The sequence below is a fragment of the Oncorhynchus clarkii genome, chromosome 6 (assembly GCF_045791955.1).
Source record: "Oncorhynchus clarkii lewisi isolate Uvic-CL-2024 chromosome 6, UVic_Ocla_1.0, whole genome shotgun sequence".
Lineage (NCBI taxonomy): Eukaryota > Metazoa > Chordata > Actinopteri > Salmoniformes > Salmonidae > Oncorhynchus > Oncorhynchus clarkii.
Window position 1 is genome coordinate 20,845,670 of NC_092152.1, and position 17,357 is coordinate 20,863,026.

Here is a 17,357-nt window from a genome sequence, read left to right on the forward strand (position 1 = left end):
TTCCTAGGCAGTCATTGAAAATATTAATTTGTTCTTAACTGACTTGCCTAGTTAAATAAAAAAGATCACATGCAGAGCATAAAGTATCTACCTGCCTGTTGAATTTATATTGATATAATGGAGCATTTTAACTGAATCCACAGTCGAATCAATCAGCACATGTTCATAGTTTTTCAAAGCTCAGTAGTCTAACCACCACACCTGACATTGAAGCAGTTAACTGCTACAAATGGTAAGCCATGTACAGTAATAGTCATGTAAAGCACATGGTGCTTGCAGTACCCACTTCAAAGCCATTGCCAGCAGCACATCACTACAAGTGGCTCAGTAATGGAAAATGACCTCCTGTGATGCAGTATCAAAGCAAACAACAGACCCAGTCATTGGGTCCAACGTAATACATAATAGTGTAGGATTAAAGGCATCTTGAATACACCACATCAATGCAGTTACTGTGCAAATCAAATGCACCTTTGCAGATGTACTGATACAGCCAAGACACACAGCCACATTGTTTCCACTGGCTAAGGTCACATCACAACCGTCCAAGCAAAAAGACCTAAAAAACTGATACATATCAAATCCAGATTATTATTTATTTGTATAGATGCCTCTCCAGAGGAAAGGATGCAGGATTAGGATGAGTTGAAGGGAAGGGACCGAGTGAGAAAACGTGGTTGTTTTAGTCAGTCACCTAGTCCCTTACAATGTGCTGCATAGAGCTCTTCTCTCTCTCTCTCATCAGCTTCCTGCTACTCTCTCATCAGTTTCCTGCTACTCTCTCTCTCATCAGCTTCCTGCTACTCTCTCATCAGCTTCCTGCTACTCTCTCTCTCATCAGTTTCCTGCTACTCTCTCATCAGCTTCCTGCTACTCTCTCTCTCATCAGTTTCCTGCTACTCTCATCAGTTTCCTGCTACTCTCTCTCTCATCATCTTCCTGCTACTCTCTCTCATCAGCTTCCTGCTACTCTCTCTCTAATCAGTTTCCTGCTACTCTCCCTCTCATCAGTTTCCTGCTACTCTCTCATCAGCTTCCTGCTACTCTCTCAGTCTATGGGCCCCCTTTCCCTCCCCTCCTTGTTCTTCCCCTCAGCATCATCGTACTGCCTCCTCTGCCTACTGGTGTTCCTTTATTATCCATACAGACACAGACCCAGGGAACAGACAGTCCTGTACCATTGTGCAACAGCAACCCTGTAATGGAAGTTGCAAACAAAGTACAGTACAGTGAGTATCATATGACAAACCCTATACTACAAACATTTGGTTGAAAAATGACTTGGAGGGGAGGTAAATAGATACACAAGTCATGTCATGACCCTGCTACCCTCTCTCTCATCAGCTTCCTGCTACTCTCTCTCTCTCTCATCAGCTTCCTGCTACTCTCTCTCTCACCAGCTTCCTGCTACTCTCTCTCTCACCAGCTTCCTGCTACTCTCTCTCTCACCAGCTTCCTGCTACTCTCTCTCTCTTTCATCAGCTTCCTCCTACACTCTCTCATCCACTTCCTGTTACTCTCTCTCATCAACTTCCTGCTAATCTCTCTCTCTCTCCCTCTCATCAGCTTCCTGCTACACTCTCTCATCAGCTTCCTGTTACCCTCTCTCTTATCAGCTTCCTGCTACTCTCTCTCTCACCAGCTTCCTGCTGCTCTCTCTCTCTCTCATCAGCTTCCTACTACTCTCTCATCAGTTTCCTGCTACTCTCTCTCATCAGCTTCCTGCTACTCTCTCTCTCACCAGCTTCCTGCTACTCTCTCTTTTTCATCAGCTTCCTGCTACACTCTCCCATCAGCTTCCTGTTACACTCTCTCTCATCAGCTTCCTGTTACTCTCTCTCTCATCAGCTTCCTACTACTCTCTCATCAGCTTCCTGCTACCCTCTCTCTCGTCAGCTTCCTGCTACTCTCGCTCTCTCTCCAGCTTCCTGCTACACTCTCTCATCAGCTTCCTGTTACTCTCTCTCTCATCAGCTTCCTACTACTCTCTCTCACCAGCTTGCTGCTACTCTCCCTCTCATCAGCTTCCTGCTACACTCTCTCATCAGTTTCCTGTTACTCTCTCTCTCTCATCAGCTTCCTGCTACTCTCGCAGTCTATGGGCCCCCTTCCCTCCCCTCCTTGTTCTTCCCCTCAGCATCATCGTACTGCCTCCTCTGCCTACTGGTGTTCCTTTATTATTCATACAGACACAGACCCAGGGAACAGACAGTCCTGTACCATTGTGCAACAGCAACCCTGTAATGGAAGTTGCAAACAAAGTACAGTACAGTGAGTATCATATGACAAACCCTATACTACAAACATTTGGTTGAAAAATGACTTGGGGTGGGAGGGGAGGTAAATAGATACACAAGTCATGTCAGATGTGATGTAGGACAGCTATAGGTCACGTGGTATGCCTGTCATCTTGGAGATCATTGTTCAAAGTCTGTGTCCATTACTTCCCAAAATGATACGTGCAAGATCCCATTTATACCGTGAACATCGCCTGTGTTAATATTGGCAACGTTTGAAATTACTTCTGTATTCACAATTTTGATGTCCTAATGAAATGTATATGTTTCAAGTTGTTTACTTTGGACAAGACAGTATAGTTTCATTAACTGAGTGCAGACTTAGTGATTTACTCAGTGGTATAGTATACAGATAGCACTCTCAGTCTGGGACATCTATTGGGACTCAGGATATGGTTGGTGATATAAGGGGATTAAGGTCACTCACACAAGCAACATGACATGGATTAGGCCTAGTGAGTAGTGCTCTGCCCTGTCTGTAGTGGAATATACCACTATACCAGTCTACACCACAATGTTACCCATCTCAAAAGCAGTCCCTGTGAACTTTACTTTTATTAAATGTTTTAATTTAAATAATCTGTCCCCAAAAGGATTCATCCAGATCATGGCGTTGGCAGAAATGACTCTGATTATAAGGGCTTATGTAGTCAAGCCGGCCCATCAGGGATCAGTCGTGCCCTTCACAACGCCATCCCTCAGTCGAAGGCTGGGACTCAGTGACCAAAACTTGAGGACAGAAAAAACAAAAGTGTTGCCTGCAAATCCCCTTGTAGGATATTCACACAGTTGAATCTGATGGTAAGTAGTGGAGCAGTTTGGTGAAGAGCTACAGTAGTAGAGCACTGTCCAGTCCAGCTCTCTCCTACAGTGGACTACCAGAGGAAACATTGTCTCCATGGCCACCGAGGGGATGTCTAGAGAGGAGGCAGAGGAGTACCAGAAACAGCTGGTGGAGGAAAAGTAAGTCAATACTAGAGATGCCATCAATTTTCTGTTAATTACCTAAATTACTGAATATTCTGGTAACTTGGGTAAATTACCGGTAGCTTTGCAACCCTAGAAAGGAATGCCTTAGGGTTGGGGTCCATTCCATTTCAATTCAGCCAAATACAATTGAAATTAAATGGAAAATACGTTGACAAATGATTCTCCTGAATCTGACCTCAACCTCCTTGGAATGATTAAAATAGCCAGATTTTATTCAATAGCAAGCAAGAGCAGAGCTTTTAGTTTTAAACTTTCCCTTTTGTGAAAAATTAGAGCTACACTGCATGATCAAAAGTATGTGGGAAAATCATGGCATTAATATTGAGTTGGTCCCTAATTTGCTGTTATAACAGCCTCCACTCTTCTGGGAAGGCTTACCAATAGATGTTGGAACATTGCTGAGGGGACTTGCTTACATTCAGCCACAAGAGCATTAGTGAGGTCGGGCACTGATGTTGGGCGAATAGGCCTGGCTCGCAGTCTGCGTTCCAATTCATCCCAAAGGTCAGGGCTCTGTGCAGGCCAGTCAAGTTCTTCCACACTGATTACAAACCATTTCTGTATTGACCTCGCTTTGTGCACAGGGGCATTGTCATTCTGAAACAGGAAAAGGGCCTTCCCCAAACTGTTGTCACAAAGTTGGAAGCACAGCATGATCGTTGCATGATGTAGCGTTAAGATTTCCCTTCACTGGAACTAAGGGGCCTAGCCCAAGCCACGAAAAACAGCCCCAGACCATTATTCCTCCTCCACCAAACTTTACAGTTGGCACTATACATTCAGGCAGGTAGTGTTCTCCTGGCAGCCACCAAACCCAGATTCGTCTGTCGGACTGCCAGATGGTGAAGCATGATTCATCACTCCAGAGAACGTGTTTCCACTGCTGATCTTAGGCTTGTGTGAGTCTGCTCTGCCATGGAAACCCTTTTCATGAAGCTCCCGACAAACAGTTCTTGTGCTGACGTTGCTTCCAGAGGCAGTTTGAAACTCGGTAGTGAGTGTTGCTACAGAGGACAGACGATTTTTACGTTACATGCTTCAGCACTCGGCAGTCCCGTTCTGTGAGCTTGTGTGGCCTACCACTTTGCGGCTGAGCCATTGTTGCTCCTATACACATTTCCACTTCACAATAACAGCACTTACAGTTGACCAAAGCAGCTCTAGCAGGGCAGAAATTTGACCAACTGACTAGTTGGAAAGGTGGCATCCTATGACGGTGCCACATTGAAAGTCACTGAGGTCTTCAGAAAGGCCATTCTACTGCCAACATTTGTCTATGGAGATTGCATGGCTATGTGCTCGATTTTATACACCCGTCAGCAACCAGTGTGGCTGAAATAGCCGAATCCACAAATTTGAAGGGGTGTTCACATACTTTTGTTTAAATAGCGAATGTTTGAATTAGACCATATGTGAAGTATAAAAGTATAAAAGCCAAGGGAGACACAATGGAAATGAGAAAAACACCTGTAAATGTACCTTCAAGAGTATTACACTGATAAAGGTCAAATAAAAATATTTTAACATTTTTGTGAAGAATGTTTTACCACATATTATATATCACGAGTCAAACTGAAAGCAGACTAGCACCATGCAGTCCTAGATTACATCACATCCAGATTATTTCGGAATTACTTTCTGTCTCCAATTGCTATTGGTGGGATTGACAAATGCTGTCATAATCTGGAGATCAACACAAACAAAACTATTACTCTGCGGCCCTAGAAACTGAGTCTTCATATTGTATTTGATTTAGAACTGACACCAGTAACGTGTGATTGACTGATATGAAAATGGCAACGCCATTAGGAATTATGATTACACAAATGCAGAGAAACACATTTTTATCTCTGAAAATATAATGCTAACCTTTACACAACCAGTATCACACAGTGAAAATACAATTCCTTTTAACCACTTTGGATATTCTATTCAACGATATATTAAAACGTTTTTATAGTTTTGATAACATGGTTTCTGATCTTGTCTGAAAACAGGATGGAGAGAGATTCAGAGTTCTTGGTAAAGAAGGCTGAGAGGGCTACATTGAGAACGTGCTTAAGAGACAAATACAGACTACCAAAGGTAAGACAGTCTCATCTTATTCTCATGCCATATGGAACAAGATGAGAAATTATGTAGCTACAAATGCCCTCAATAATAAAAAAACTATACTGAACAAAATTATAAAACTTAACAAACAACAATTTCAAAGATTTTACTGAGTTACAGTTTATATAAAAATAAATAAATTAGGCCATTATTTATGGATTTCACATGACTGGAAATACAGATATGCATCTGTTGGTCCCAGATACCTTTAAAAGGATCAGAAAACCAGTCAGTATCTGGTGTGACCACCATTTGCCTCATGCAGCGCAACACATCTCCTTCGCATAGAGTTGATCAGGCTGTTGATTGTGGCCTGTGTAATGTTGTCCCACACCTCTTCAATGGCTGTGACAAGTTGCTGGATATTGGTGGGAACTGGAACAAGCTGTCGCACACGTCAATCCAGAGCATCCCATACATGCTCAATGGGTGACGTGTCTGGTGAGTAAGCAGGCTGTGGAAGAACTGGGACAGTTTCAACCTCCAAGAATTTTGTACAGATCCTTGCGACATGGGGTCGTGGATTATCATGCTGAAACATGAGATGATAGCGGTGGATGAATGGCACAACAATGGGCCCCAGGATCTCGTCACAGTATCTCTGTGCATTCTAATTGCCATCAATAAAATGCAATTGTGTTCGTTGTCTGTAGTTTATGCCTGCCCATACCATAACCTCACCACCACCATGGGGTACTTCAGTTGAACCGGGATTCAACCGGGATTCAACCATGAAGAGCACACTTCTACAGCGTGCCAGTGCCAATCGAATGTGAGTTTGCCCACTGAAGTCAGTTACCGCACTCCGAACTGCAGTCAGGCCAAGACCCTTGTGAGAACACCGAGCATGCAGATGAGCGTCCCTGAGATGCTTTCTGACAGTTTGTGCAGAATTTATTCGGTTGGGCAAACCCACAGTTTCATCAGCTGTCCAGGTGGCTGGTCTCAGACGAACCTGCAGGTGAAGAAGCCGGATGTCGAGGTCCTGGGCTGGCTTAGTAACACGTGATCTGCGTTTGTGAGGTAATCTCTAAAATGACGTTGGAGGTGGCTTATGGTAAAGAAATTAACATTAAATTCTCTGACAATAGCTCTGGTGGAAGTTCCTGCAGTCTGCATGCCAATTGCACGCTCCCTCAAAACCTGAGACATTTGTGGCCTTGTGTTGTGGGATGTAAACAAATTTGTGCACAAAATTTGGCAGAAATAAGCTTTTTGTGTATATGGAACATTTATTCAGCTCATGAAACATGGGACAAACACTTGCCTTTATATTTTTGTTTAGTATATAATTTTCCCTTTTCTATGAATAACATAAGGTGATAGATAATCTTACGTATTTTCTCTGTAAATGAGAACACTATCATAAATTAGTAACATGATGCAGAGGCTGTGTCGGTCAGTGTCAGAGTGACTCAGTACATGTACAGGAGTCTAAGGCCTGCTAGTCAGATATGCCTAAATACAGTCACAAGATTAAGGCATAAAAAAAAGACTGATCACAGATATCTCACGTTTGAGCCCAAGACCCAACATGCCCTGTGTTTGTGCGTGTGTCTGTATGCCATCTGTCTCACAGGCTATGCAGGGAGTCTCCCTCTCTTGCAGGGTCATAGAGGGTCACATGTGATGCAAAATTAAGCTGTTGTTTGAAGTGTTAGCTGTTGGACATAAATTCCCTCAGTAAAGACAGTACCTACTATATGCTAAAACATAGTCCAGGAAGAAAAACAATAGAATTTAGACATGATGATATTGAGACAGTACGTGGGTATAATACACTCCTACTCAGCCAGTCTGACCTGTCTTTCTTGCTGTGTTTAGAGTGAACAGGATGCAAACCTGATGGAGTCGGCAGGAGACGACATCGACGTGCCAGAAGAACTACTCAAAATGGTGGACGAGGACGCCACAGAGGAGGAAGAGAAGGATTCTATCCTGGGCCAGATACAGAACCTACAGAACATGGACATGGACCAGATCAAGGAGAAAGCGTCGGCAACTATGGTTGAGATGAAATCTAAAGCAGAGGAGAAGTGCTGTGTCATGTGATGAGAGAAAACATTGGTTCAGTTGATTAGTTCCTAAGCACCAAGTTTGACCAAGGATATAACTTCCAAGGTTGGACTTCCCTGAAATATTCCAGCTTTCCAGTATTCTAATCTAGACTGTGGACTTGGATTGATCCGAAACACGTATAGTAGACCTTCTACACAGTCTAAATTGAACCAGTTTTAGGTTGGCTAATCTGTCAATAGAGGGTTGAAGAGATGACTCTTAATCTGTCTTTCTCAGAAAGCTGTGGGGAAGAGGTCGGGAAAAACATCACAGGGCTGAGAGGGAGTAAGAGTATTTTAGTTGTTGTAATTAAAAAAGGGGTTCTGTTCTTTTTATATACAGCAAACCTCATGTTTTCTTTGCAAGAAAGTACAATTGGGAGGAGAGAAAAAACAATGGTATCATGGTTATAAATGCACTGAATTGCTTCGTGTTAAAAAAGACATCCCTCTGAATTTTGGGCCTTTGTAAAACAGTGTATATAACTGGATTTGGCATTTTCGTTTGTAATAAATAGAGATGAATCATAAGAAGCCCATGAAAAACAATCCATGTCCAGAACTCTTGTTTATATAGTGAGACAACGCCTCCCTGTGGATAAAGTTATTACATCTTTATTACATTTAGTAACTGCTCTAAAAGATCATCTATAGAATATGAAAGAGGCTGGTTAAGATCGTTTCAGCAAAGCTTAATAGTTCACATTATATCATCATTATCTAACAAACGGAAAAAGAATCACAATAAACTACCTTTTCTCAGCAGGCTGGATATGTAACCTTTTAAATACAGCTATACAACTCTTGACAGTTATTTCAATTTAAAAATCTAGTCTAAAGTACTAAATACATGTAATCTCCACTAAAGCCAGGCAACTGTATCAAAGAGTTTGCCATGGAATAAACTAGGATTTACAGAGTAGACCTACAAAAATCCACCATAGCCTGATCCCAGATCTGATGGCCATAGGAGAAAGCAAAACAGCAGAAACAGATCTGGCACCAGGCAACCAATGCCCTAGAGAGGGCCTCATCACTGGTGGTGAAACTGCAGGCTATTAATGAAGACTGTCTGCAGCTCGTTTATGTCATCCGTGGTCTCTATGGGAATGCTGGCTCTGCCAGGGGAGTCACTACTAGTACAGCCATAGCGAGAGAAGCAGTTGTCATACAGAGTGGAGCTCACACAACCTGAGCCTCCCACAGCTCCCTGTAAAGGCTCGCACACATCCAGGTAAGGGCTGGAGCAGTGTGGGGAGAGAAGGCCTTGGGGGTGGTGGTGGAGGTGCTCGGCTCTGGGGCTATGGCAGGGGCTGTGGGGCATGGGGCAGGTCTGCAGGCAGCTGTTCCTCCTCATGGTGCGGTACAGGTCTAGTCTGGCGATCAGAGGCTTGCCGATGTTGACGTCAGTGGTCCAGTCCACCAGCTCATCCATGGCCTTGAAAGAGCCCTGTAGACAAACTGTAAACCCCAGCTGGTCCTACAGAGGAGAAGACAAGGAGTAGAAGAACATTTTATTAACCTAATATGTTTATACTAGAGCTCCAACGGAGATCAAAACCGTTTTGTCCAAGGTAAGCTCTGCTCTAACATGACACCAGCTACTCCTACAGAGGGGACACAGAGCACACATATGAACAGGAAGGTTGATTAAAACTTTTTTGAAGATATCAAACTAAAAGGGCAAAGACAATATAATAATGTCGTAGTAATGTGAGAATGTGGAAAGTGGTGATTATCCTTTGTACACTTACCCTGAGCTTCTGTAGAGAGCTGAGGCGTGTGTACAGGCAGTGCTGGGGAAGACTGCTGGAGAGCAGGTAGATGCCAGTCTCCTCTGGTGTCTCCCTGTTCATCTCTTTGGGATCAATGTCAAGGTCCTGGACAGAACAAAGGAAATGTTTTTAGGACAAGACGACCTGCATATGCAAAGTTTTCAGGCAGGTGCTGGAGCCTCAGTATCTTCAGCAGACAGACTCTTTACTATGCTCCTAATGTTGTTTCAGTAAACCCCAAGAAAGACAAATCGCTCTCATTGGTATTGAACAGAGCTGAGGAAAACCATTATGACATCAGTGACATATTCATTTTAAATTCCTTTCCCTATCCCTTTGGTGTTCATTGATCGGAAAAGCTTGGATGGATTAGCTACACCTGTTCAGATCTGTGGACACAAGGGTTAGGGGACAGGGAACAAATTGTGAGAAACTGGTGACAGGAGCTTTTAGGAAGGAACAAGTTGGCATAATTGAACAAGACGAAAGACTGTAGCGTCTCACCGGGGAGAAGTTGGTGACGTGAGCCTGGCAGAAGAACATGTCCTCTGGTTTCTTCACGATGTGGGTGTAAATGACCAGCACGTTGGAGAACTCTGCAGCAAAGCCCAGCTTGATCTGAGCCCCACAGTCAAAGTCCAGAGACATACTCTCAGGCAGTTCTAGAATGAAAACACAACATTATGTCCACAATAAGTATGTTGATTGCTTCAGCGAAACAATTCAAATTGAAATGTACTGCATTTACTTTCATTGGTTGATCGTGTCCTTACCGTGAGCCTTGGCCCACTGACGGTTGTGAGCCAGGGCCATGTCAGAGCTGTCACCAGGCAGTACAGGGTCAGTCAGAGCCCTCCTCTCTGATAGGCTGCTGCGGATCTCCAGAGCCTGCTTCCCCTTAGTGGCATCGAACTGGCCCATGTCTGGATAACACAAGCAACACCATAACAACATTACCTCAGGCTCTCACAGAAGAAATGTGTTAGGCAAAGTATTATTGCCATGATAATCGATGCATGGAAGTATACAGGGTAGGATAGGATAGATGTCTTTCTGTACTCCTGTTACTTATTTTGCACGGCACTGCATTAGATCAATACTGTATATTTCATGCCTACATTGACTTGTGCTCCATGACCACAAATACTATAGATGGGGTGACATTTACTAAATGATTAGTTCACCAATACATAATTGGTCCATTGCTCCTAACCCTCAGCCACTCTGTCCAGCAACACAGTGATCTTCTCATCCTCCAGAAGACGTTTCTTCAGAAACTTGACGAAGACACCGTTAGTGAATCCACTAGAGCTCAGCTCAAACGCTTCTGCATCTTGGCAGCTGCACAATAGAAGAATGGAACAGAATTGGGGAATATATCACTTCATTTGTTCATACAAAGTTACATGTTACGAATAGAAGTTTAGACATATATTTGAGTAATCGTCTGATTACTTACGTTGCATATCCAAAGACAATGTTAGCTGTGACCCTCAATAGTATGTTTGGGGTTGTATCATCATGAATATTTCTAAAAATAAAAATGTAATAGTTACAGTATTACAACAAACAAGAAATGGTGAGTGGTCTATATCCCATGTTACTAACAGGGAAGGGACATTGAATAGTAGTGAAAAACAAATAAACATAAAACAAACATGGTTAGCACAGTATACTAGTCTTTACCCACCGCTTCCTGCACATATCCAACAGGAACACATTGAGGCCTGTCTCCTTCTCCTGCATCAGTTTGAGGATGCTCTGCACACACAGGCAGTTGGCTGAGTGATACGGGTTTGGAGCATCCACCGGTACCATGAAGCTGTTGCCATAGTTCTCATAACCATGTCCAGCATAGTACAGCAAACCTAAAAAAATAAAGTACAGCAAAAGTTTATGGGAGTGAATTAAACGAGACAGTAAATAGAGCAGTGAATGAAATAAGACTGAAAATAGACTTCACTTTTTAAAACTAGTATTTAATTTTTTATGATTCACTATATTTTTGGAAAACCAGATCAAATAAACTAATATTTCATACTCTAATCGGCCATAATAATGAATGGCGTACCATAGACACCCTTGTGAAGTAAGAGCAGAAACTCGTCCACGGCGTTGCGCATCTCTGACTCGGTGAGATCCAGCAGCGATACTACCTTGAAGTTGAGCTGGCGCAGGAGGTTGGTGAGATCATACACATCAACCATTGGCGCCTTGAGCTGGGGGTGGTTCCGGTACGAGAGGTTCCCGATTAGCAGGGCCACTTTATCTGTCGCTGTGATGAGAGACAAATACCATCAATGACTACGAGTTGAAATCAGTTGTGGAGAAATGTAACATATTGACCAACATGGAGAAAAGGCATTTGATATTCTAGCAGTAATGAAAGGTAACCAAGTACTGGGTGGATTCATTTTGTGTTCTGCTTACCATAAGGTGGTTCTTGATTGCTGTTCAGGATTAGTTCACTGGCACCTACAATCACAACGCTATCATTATACACTACTCAAAAAAAATAAAGGGAACACTAAAATAACACATCCAAGATCTGAATGAATGAACTATTCTTATTAAATACTTTTTTCTTTACATAGTTGAATGTGCTGACAACAAAATCACACAAAAATTGTCAATGGAAATCAAATTTATCAACCCATGGAGGTCTGGATTTGGAAAATCACACTACAGGCTGATCCAACTTTGATGCAATGTCCTTAAAACAAGTCAAAATGAGGCTCAGTAGTGTGTGTGGCCTCCACGTGCCTGTATGACCTCCCTACAACGCCTGGGCATGCTCCTGATGAGGTGGCAGATGGTCTCCTGAGGGATCTCCTCCCAGACCTGGACTAAAGCATCCGCCAACTCCTGGACAGTCTGTGGTGCAACGTGGCGTTGGTGGATGGAGCGAGACATGATGTCCCAGATGTGCTCAATTGGATTCAGGTCTGGGGAACGGGCGGGCCAGTCCATAGCATCAATGCCTTCCTCTTGCAGGAACTGCTGACACACTCCAGCCACATGAGGTCTAGCATTGTCTTGCATTAGGAGGAACCCAGGGCCAACCGCACCCGCATATGGTCTCACAAGGGGTCTGAGGATCTCATCTCGGTACCTAATGGCAGTCAGGCTACCTCTGGCGAGCACATGGAGGGCTGTGCGGCCCCCCCAAAGAAATGCCACCCCACACCATGACTGACCCACCGCCAAACCGGTCATGCTGGAGGATGTTGCAGGCAGCAGAACGTTCTCCACGGCGTCTCCAGACTCTGTCACGTCTGTCATATGTGCTCAGTGTGAACCTGCTTTCATCTGTGAAGAGCACAGGGCACCAGTGGCGAATTTGCCAATCTTGGTGTTCTCTGGCAAATGCTAAACGTCCTGCACGGTGTTGGGCTGTAAGCACAACCCCCAGCTGTGGAGGTCGGGACCTCATACCACCCTCATGGAGTCTGTTTCTGACCGTTTGAGCAGACACGTGCACATTTGTGGCCTGCTGGAGGTCATTTTGCAGGGCTCTGGCAGTGCTCCTCCTGCTCCACCTTGCACAAAGGCGGAGATAGCGGTCCTGCTGCTGGGTTGTTGCCCTCTTACGGCCTCCTCCACGTCTCCTGATGTACTGGCCTGTCTTCTGGTAGCGCCTCTATGCTCTGGACACTACGCTGACAGACACAGCAAACCTTTTTGCCACAGCTCGCATTGGCCATCCTGGATGAGCTGCACTACCTGAGCCACTTGTGTGGGTTGTAGACTCTGTCTCATGCTACCACTAGAGTGAAAGCACCGCCAGCATTCAAAAGTGACCAAAACATCAGCCAGAAAGCATAGGAACTGAGAAGTGGTCTGTGGTCCCCACCTGCAGAACCACTCCTTTATTTGGGGTGTCTTGCTAATTGCCTATAATTTCCACCTGTTGTCTATTCCATTTGCACAACAGCATGTGAGATTTATTGTCAATCAGTGTTGCTTCCTAAGTGGACAGTTTGATTTCACAGAAGTGTGATTGACTTGGAGTTACATTGTGTTGTTTAAGTGTTCCCTTTATTTTTTTGAGCAGTGTATTATACAGATATTACACATGGTGGATTGATAAACATTCTCAGGAGATAAACTGCTTCATGTAATGTGCAGAAACATTTAGAATTGCCGGAAACAATGTCCAATAAACAGTGATAGATCATCTCAGATATACATCAATGCATGTCACTTACCAGCTCCAAAGGCAAAAACATCATCTGTGGGAAAACAATTTTAGAACAATTACTAGAATGTATATTTCCTGTGCTTTCATTTCAACTGAATTAAAGTAAAAAGTGTCACCGATTAGGTGGGGCTCAGTCAGAAGCCAAACGGATCAACATGCCTAATGTTAGTACCCACTGAAAATATGTCCTGTCTGGAACATTTGCAAATATTAATTGGAAATTGATACGGGACATCTAAGCTGAATCACTGAAAGCTGTGAGTGATTATATAATTGAGATGTAGCGATTTTGAGCATCTGTAAAGACCATTTTTCAAATTACAGACAATGTCATACTTTCTGTGGGATTGTTATGATTATGTTGTGTTCTCAAAAATATAAATCAATCAAATGAACGGGCAAAAATTCAAAGGATGAAAAGAATGCATGCAACACCTGGAACCAAACCCTCCTTCTCTATAAAAACAGATTCACTTTGCCATCCCACTGTTTCCAACATGGCCCTGTTTTATTCATGCACATACTGTACATCTCAGATGGCCAAACTAAGAGAAACCAGGCACTTCAACTATACCTTCAGAACACTCCATTGCCCCTGAAAACTGGACAGATATCCTTGGTCCTTTCATTCAAGAACAAGAGTAAGTAATCATCAAGAACTGTCACCAAATTCAATGCGAGTCGTTTTTGCTCATATTGCATACTGATAAACAGACCTTTTGTTGAGGCTAGGATCAATATCATCATTTTAGTACTGTAAAATAAAGGATAGTGACATACCCACTAGAATGTCTACTTCATTCGTCCACGTCCTTTCGTTGTTAATACAAATCTCACAGCGATACTTTCCATGATGTTCCAGCAGCAGATACGGAATCTGTTTCAATTAACGAACAATATCAAGCTATTTGAAAAAAATTCAAACTAACTCTCACGGTTTTCATCTGACTTGTACAACATTCAACAGTATTGTAGAGTTACTGTACTGTAACTACAAAATATGTAACAGTGCCACTTTTACAGTATAAATGTGGAACTTTCTACATAAGCGCTCAAGGATGTTAGCATCCTCCTCTGACCTCCTTACCGTGAGTCTCCTCTTGGAGGCCTCTGGAAAGTGAAGGGGCGCCCCGTTCCTGTGCCACTGGTAGCGGGGGATAGGCCTCCCTACCGCCCCACACTCCAGCTGCAAAGATTCCCCCACCAGCAGTCTCTGGCCCTGGGGCTGGATCACCACCTTCAGCCTGCCCTCCAACGAGTGTGACCCCAACCCTGCATGGAAAACATACGTTTATTCAATGTGCAGTCGCTCTGGGGGCGAGTTTAGCGAAAGCTTTGGAGGGATAAAAGATAACATTAGTGCTACAAAGCGTTCAGGAAACTCACCCCTGTTTTGTCTGTCTTTCACAGAAAGGAGGAACCGACAACGTGTAGAAAATGTTAGCCTTATTAAAATGGAACCGGATAGAAATCAAATTCCAAAAATCCCAGGCAAAAGAAAGACATAATAACAATGTTGTCTATGAACTGATTGGGAGGTAAAAGATAGTGTCTCACCATAAGGTGTTGCAACATTCAGGACATCCACCTGAGCCCACTGGCTGAACTCAAAGGAGTCTCCACAATTAACCCTGCAGATGTAGAAGCCTGCGTCTGTCAGTTGGACTGGGCTAATCACCAGGTCTGGAGAAGAACTGTTGTGTACCTGGAGAAGTCACAATGTGTCAAATCAATTCATAATACATGAAATATACATCTCTACTTGCACACTCATCTTCTGCACATCTATCACTCCGGTGTTTAATTGCTAAATTGTAATTATTTCGCCACTATGGCCTATTTATTGCCTTACCTCCCTTATCCTATCTCATTTGCACACATTGTATATAGACTTTTTCTATTGTATTATTGACTGTATGTTTGTTTATTCCATGTGTAACTCTATGTTGTTGTTTGTGTTACACTGCTTTGCTTTATCTTGGCCAGGTCGCAGTTGTAAATGAGAACTTGTTCTCAACGAGCCTACCTGGTTAAATAAAGGTGAAATATATATATATATCATTATTAAGCCACAGCTGTCACAATGTTATCTGGTCAAGATATCAGCAATATGATTATCTGAAAACATGTTTAATGACATGTTTACAACCAATGCATAAACATTACGGTCTACCTTCAAAACACACCCTAGTAGGCTACCCACCTCTTCCTTGGTTTTGAACCACTGGAATTGAACACCAGCCTTCCCCACAGCATAACAGCTGAGTCGCAGGTTGTGTCCCACTATTATAGCCACAGATTGGGGCTGAATGAGGATCTGGATACCTAAACACAACCATTATGGAAAGAAATTCTCAATAATGATTCAAATATATGTACAATAAATAATCAATACATTTACATACAGGGACCAAAATCAAGAGTCGAGATTAACTTGTCGCCAAAACCATTTATAATCCTGAGCCTTCCCTCCAAGTACCAACCAGATAATAGTCAGCGAACACATATTCTAAAGATGCTCTGTATACCTGGTGGTTTGACACACTGTAGGGCCTCTGTATGGCCCATGGTTTGTAGTAAGTCTACCAGATGGCCCAGTGTGCACCCTCTGTCTCCCATGAGCCTGAGCAGCACGCGGCTGGGGCTGCCCTCCAGCTCCAACACCTTCAGAGAGCACATCTCCATCTCATCTGAACTGCACAGTGGAGGAAAAGGCAGAATTTATGCACACAGTAATGCACACACTGTCTATGACACTATCTAATAAGAAAAAAATATATGAACAGCAGGGGAGGCACATAGCTCACAAGTTAGTTCACTCGTAGGAAATGTAAAATGCACAGGAATACTGATAACATGTATTATTGTGTTATAACAGTATGTTGACGATAGGGATAACATGTATACTGTAAAATCAAACAAGTAAACTAACATGTTTAAAGAATAACCCTTCAGACTTGCCCAACCAACCACAAGATGGCGCTATTATTCCTTTTAGGTCGTTAGGTAATACGGCATCAGGTAGAACTACGCCCTCTAAGGATCTCCGCGCGACCGTCAGACGGGCTGTTCGACTGCTTAATTAGGCTTACCTCACCCTAAAACGCCGGTCATTGCCGACCATCTCCCCGAGTTTACGCCATCCTTTACTGTTGGTTTTATCCAGAGCCTCACACAGTTTCCTCAAGACAGGTTCTTTCAGAAAATTTAAGTTTAAAGACCGGTCAGATGAATCCGACATCTCAGCGAGTTACTGTAGTTCAATTCAGTCAATTTGAAAAAGTTACTTGCAGAAAAATCTGAACATTTGTGAAATGAAAAATATGCCGTAGTTTGAAATCAGGTGTTCTACACAGAAGAGGTAGATACATGGGCATGGTCGCTGCAGAAGTTTGGGGGAATTCCGAAGATCATTCTGGGGAGGGCCAAAAAGACACAAATATTCAGACGAGTTGGTGTTACTTCCTGAAACAGCTTACAAATAGTGATATTACACTCCTACCACTGGGTGGGACTTTCGGTTTAGTTATGGGTCTTCCGTTTTTGCCCCAATACTCTAAACTTGCATCCTTCCTTACCTCCTTGATCACGATATTCTCTGAAGGTAAGGACGAATGACAGAGGAAGGGTGCATTATTAAGAGAAATGGAAAAGGAAATACCCTAGTCAGTTGTACAACTGCATGGATTCAACTGAAATGTGTCTTCCGCATTTAAACCCTAATTGGGTTGACTAATTCCGAATTAAAACTGTATTAGTATTACTTATAAACTGCCTAAAGAGTTCCCACATCTGAAATAAATGATTTGTATTAATCTGTTTGGTTCCACTTTAATTATTTCTAGTCATAGATCATCATTTTTCAATGGTTAGTAACACCAAATATGTTCAATTATACTGACAAGATAGTCGAGTGACCAATGAA

At 43.0% G+C, this 17,357-nt stretch overlaps 2 protein-coding genes across 3 annotated transcripts; one reads left to right on the forward strand and one right to left on the reverse strand.

Moving 5' to 3' along the window:
* The first annotated feature begins 3,109 nt into the window (after positions 1 to 3,109).
* Positions 3,110 to 7,451, forward strand: LOC139410757 (complexin-4-like). The gene is made up of 3 exons (XM_071156229.1): positions 3,110 to 3,260; positions 5,285 to 5,372; positions 7,224 to 7,451. Exons 1-3 carry the CDS (start codon positions 3,196 to 3,198, stop codon positions 7,449 to 7,451), a joined length of 381 nt encoding a protein of 126 aa, XP_071012330.1. The 5' UTR covers positions 3,110 to 3,195.
* Positions 7,452 to 7,544: 93 nt separating this feature from the next.
* Positions 7,545 to 16,918, reverse strand: LOC139410756 (MALT paracaspase 1). 2 transcript variants are annotated; one of them, XM_071156227.1, is made up of 17 exons: positions 16,525 to 16,899; positions 15,961 to 16,127; positions 15,636 to 15,757; positions 14,990 to 15,137; positions 14,520 to 14,704; positions 14,213 to 14,309; positions 14,007 to 14,054; positions 13,440 to 13,463; positions 11,662 to 11,706; positions 11,303 to 11,506; positions 10,922 to 11,099; positions 10,691 to 10,762; positions 10,445 to 10,572; positions 10,005 to 10,154; positions 9,736 to 9,893; positions 9,211 to 9,336; positions 8,028 to 8,936 (listed from the first exon to the last, which is right to left on the reverse strand). In XM_071156227.1, the coding sequence occupies exons 1-17, from the start codon at positions 16,671 to 16,673 to the stop codon at positions 8,490 to 8,492; spliced, it is 2,448 nt and encodes an 815-aa protein (XP_071012328.1). In that variant the 5' UTR covers positions 16,674 to 16,899; the 3' UTR covers positions 8,028 to 8,489. The 2 variants fall into 2 exon arrangements, with proteins under 2 accessions (XP_071012329.1, XP_071012328.1); XM_071156228.1 differs by lacking the exon at positions 14,007 to 14,054 and having other exon boundaries at positions 7,545 to 8,936; positions 16,525 to 16,918.
* Positions 16,919 to 17,357: the final 439 nt, after the last annotated feature.